At 43.7% G+C, this 4198-nt stretch overlaps 1 protein-coding gene across 1 annotated transcript; it reads left to right on the plus strand.

The window, feature by feature from the left end:
* The first annotated feature begins 282 nt into the window (after nucleotides 1-282).
* On the plus strand, nucleotides 283-2608 carry LOC308136368 (DNA polymerase III PolC-type-like). Its single transcript, XM_080504696.1, has 3 exons — nucleotides 283-361; nucleotides 443-494; nucleotides 2061-2608. Exons 2-3 carry the CDS (start codon nucleotides 443-445, stop codon nucleotides 2582-2584), a joined length of 576 nt encoding a protein of 191 aa, XP_080360822.1. The 5' UTR covers nucleotides 283-361; the 3' UTR covers nucleotides 2585-2608.
* The last annotated feature ends 1590 nt before the right edge of the window (nucleotides 2609-4198 follow it).

Genomic DNA, 4198 nt, shown 5'->3' on the forward strand with positions numbered 1-4198 from the left:
TGTGTGTGTGTCAGTTTCACTCTTTCAACACAACCGCATCATTGAGTGAAACTGTGCGGCTGTGAAGTGAACAAAGAACAAAGAGCAAAGAGGCACAGAGCCGTGGAAACTTCCACACTGTGGCTCTGATTTGGGTTTTGTTTTGACTCAGTGGAGCCATGCAAACCAGCACCCAGATGGGACGGCTTCAAGGAAAAGAGGATGTGGTCTTGTGTTTCTGGAGAAGAGAAAGTGAATAGAAATTAAAAAACCTGATTTTATCACTGATTCACCGCCTCACGAGAACTGGAGATCCGTGAACAGCTCAGCTCAGCTTGACGACCAGCAGGACGACAGATCGGCACCCTGACAAGCCTCCACGGTACGATTGTCTTCATCTTTATTTATTTATCTAAATCTACAGTAGCTGACTGGTAAACGTTCCTCTCTGTCAACTCTACAGATGTCTGATGATAGAGTTCTCGTTTTCTTTGACCTGGAGACCACGGGATTAGGTGAGCTCTCGTCTGTGCTGATCGCCACGCTTTCATGTCGGTTCTTTTTACTCACTGTTTTTATTTTGTTCATCTGACAAAATTAATAAAGTTTGGCTTTGCTTGTTCTGTTTTCTTTTTTGGGTGGGTCGTTGATTTTGTTGCCCTGACGGGTACAAGTTCATCTGAGGAGGAAAACCACTGTTACACTGTAAATGTGTGAGTTTGTTCACAATGTGCCTGTCGAAAGTTGCATTGTACTGTAAATTCTTTTTTATGTTTTATCACAATTTTAATGCGATTATTGTTTTACTTCTGAGGTCATTAGCCGCACCAAACTATTGGTAGAGGGTTGTCGTTGTTGGTTGTCGACTTTGAGGCCCGGCCTCAAAGCACCTCAGCTTGATCCAATCAAGTCTTAGACCTGTATCACATTTGCCTTTTATACAGTTCATCTTTCCTTGAGGACAATGATCCTTTTGCATTTGGTTTGTGGGCGCTGAAACTGAACAAGTTGATATTAAACAGAGGCACGTTTCTTTCTATCACGTCTCCTAGAGCAGTGTTTTTCAACCTTTTTGAGCCAAGGCACACTTTTTGATTTGGAAAAATCTCAAGGCACACCACCACCTGAAAATGTTAAAATGTGAAACTCTGTAGCCTAAATTAACAAAAACAAAAAAGTCATTCTCATCAAAGTTTTATCAACAGGAATCAAATAAATACAGAAAAAAAGTATTTCCCAATTTCTTTTTTTAATTGTGACTCCCTCAGTGTGGACCTGGACCTGATGGATGAAGAGCTGAGATCCTGGTTCACATTCTTCCTTTTCAAAAACTTCTCCATCACTGTCACTGACACGGTATTTGATACAAGATGGTAGCAGCGAAGGTGGTGGAGATTAACCAGACTGACATCTGTCAGTTTCGATTTCAACGGCAAAGTTCTGTACTGCCATCTATTGGCGAAGAGTATTTATACACGATTACTCTGCAAAAACATTTGCTCTCACAGCCGCTGTCAGCTGTGAGAGCAAATGTTTTTTTTTTGAAAAAAATGTGAAATTGGATAATTTCCCACGGCACACCTGACGATATCTCGCGGAACACCAGTGTGCCGTGGCACAGTGGTTGCAAAACACTGTTCTCAGTCAAGCTCTTTCATAACAGTTCAGGCCTTTTAAAAGTTATTCACGCTTTTATCAGTTCCAAGACTGGACGGCTGCAATGTTGCTAAATATTCTCTGAGTCTTCCGTCTGCCAGCTGCACCTCGTGAGCTCATGACCCGGGTCCTTGACGCTCTGCACCGGCTTCCTGTCCAGAATTCTTTTTAAATTTTTAGTATTTGTTTTTACAGCTCTTAATGGACTATGGACTTGCTCCACGTTATTTATCTGAGCTTCTAACATTACGGGACCAAAAAAAGACCTCTTTTAATATATATTTTCCTGCCGTGTCCTTTGTAAGTTACTGTGTTGCCGTGAAGCACGGTGGTCCCCCTCCAGGGAATGAACGTTGATTGATTGATCGATCTTGAACGAAATTGGATATTAACACATTGAATACATGTGATTTTTGTACCTGTAGACACTACGGGGTGTGACATCATCCAAGTGGCTGCGGTCCACGAAGACAAAGTCTTTAACGTGTACATTTTGCCCGGCCAGCCGATCGAGGAGGGGGCCACCGAGGTGACGGGCTTCACCGTCAGAGATGGCCAGCTGTTTTGTGGTAAGGCTCAGAAGACTACCACTCCTCTGCTCAATGCTCTGAAGAGCTTCATCACCTTCCTGCGCTCCTTCGGACGCCCGGTGCTGCTGGTCGGCCACAACGCCAAAAGGTTTGACGCCGCCATCCTGAGCAGGGTGCTGAAGGAGTGGTCCCTCCTGGGGCAGTTCCAGGAGGTCGTCTCTGGCACTCTGGATACCCTTCCACTGAGCAAGGAGCTCTTCCCCAACCTGCAGAGCTACAAGCAGGAGTTCCTGGTGAGACACTTCCTGGGAACTGAATACGGAGCTCACGATGCTGCGGAGGATTCCAAGATCCTGCAGAAGCTCTTCAAGCACTGGAACATCCAGAACAAAACCATACTGGGGAAACATGTCTTTTGAAAAACAAACTACAGAAGTAATATACTGCAGTCAGACTTTGTATCAAGGGTACACGTCACGATTATTGTAGCTTTGTTGTTTAATGCTCTGTCGCTTGTTTGATGTGAAGGTGAGAATCATTAAACTCTTATTGAACGCCTCTGAAGGACTTGGTGATTCTATGAAACCGAAACAACCCTGAGTTCAACCAACCTGCACCAATAATGTCTCTTCAAGTTGATTTTCTGACCATCACTCACACACGGGTATTGAAACGACGTCCAGATGCGTCGGATGTTGAGACAAAAGCAAGATTCTTCATGTGAACAACAACCCTCCCCCAGGGGAATCGACTGCGGCGGACAATAAAGACTATTTTATGGTGAGCAGCGGGTCAGTGAACGGTTCTGAGTTCTTTGAGATCCAGAGGTACAGTAATGTGATAAAGAGAGCGTACCGCAAGGAATCTTAACTTTCACATTATCTCTATATGTGAAAGTGGTGCAGTGGTAAGCTCTTGTCCCTCACAGCACGATGGGTTGTAGGTTCAAACACCGGCTGGGACTTTCTGTGTGGAGTTTGCATGGGTTTCTCTGGACACTCAGAAAACGGCACATGTGGTCAATTGCTGGCCCAAAATTGTTCAGTTTGGAATGTGTGTGCTTCCTGCCTCTGTGTGTTTGAGCTGTGATGGCGACCCGTCCAGGGTGTTTCTTAGCTGGGATCAGCAGTGACGGTTGATGGATGACTGGGTGGAGGGTGGAGGGTTTCCTGTGTGTATCAGTTCATCCACCTGCTCCTCAAAGGGAACCAGTTTACCTGGACCTATAATCACTCTGGTCTCTGCAGCCTGTTTGATTTATTTAAGTCTTCAATTATTTGAAATGATCGGATTTCACATGCTGGTGATTTTTCAATGTCGTTGTGCTCCGTGTTGCAGCCGGCTGACGCTCTCCTCTCCCGGGATCGTCCTCACAGACCTGAAGCTGGAGAGCAGAACGACGGCTGATTTCTTTGAATTCAAGTGATTGACTTTAGCGAGGCACCGGGGCCTGTTGCGGCACGATGCAGCTCACGTTTCTGCAGATTGTCTGGGACATCTGCCTCAACATTACAAACCTGACGATGACAATCATGTTTACGTTCACTTCAGATCTGCAGGAATGCTGCTGAGAGCCTCCGTTAATACTGGCGGGCACTTTACTGTCCCAAAGACACGGTCAGTTACATTTAAGGAAACTCACTAATTGTTTCTGACTGGGTGTAGGTAAGAGGCGATTTATATTCGAGTTATTGTCACTGACTTCCAACGCGTTATTGTAACAAGTTAAAAGTTTTGCATTTAGTGCTTAAGACGCTCATAAATATGTACTAAAACAAATTTTTAAATCAGTTCTTCTACAATATATATGTAGAGCAATCATCTTTTGGGGTTCATTTAAATAGTATAGTTCAACTTTGTTTTCAAATCTGACTAAAAACCTTTTGCCACTTTAAATGTGTTTATCAAAGATTTGTATTATTTTGTGTTTCAAAATTTTTAAACAAAATATTTGAAAGTAGCCCATTCAGAACCAACATTATTATGGACAAGTCCTTATATTTATTTCCAAAAAAGAAATCACAAATGTCACA

Source organism: Blennius ocellaris (assembly GCF_963422515.1).
Source record: "Blennius ocellaris genome assembly, chromosome: 11".
In the NCBI taxonomy this organism is placed as follows: Eukaryota; Metazoa; Chordata; class Actinopteri; order Blenniiformes; family Blenniidae; genus Blennius; species Blennius ocellaris.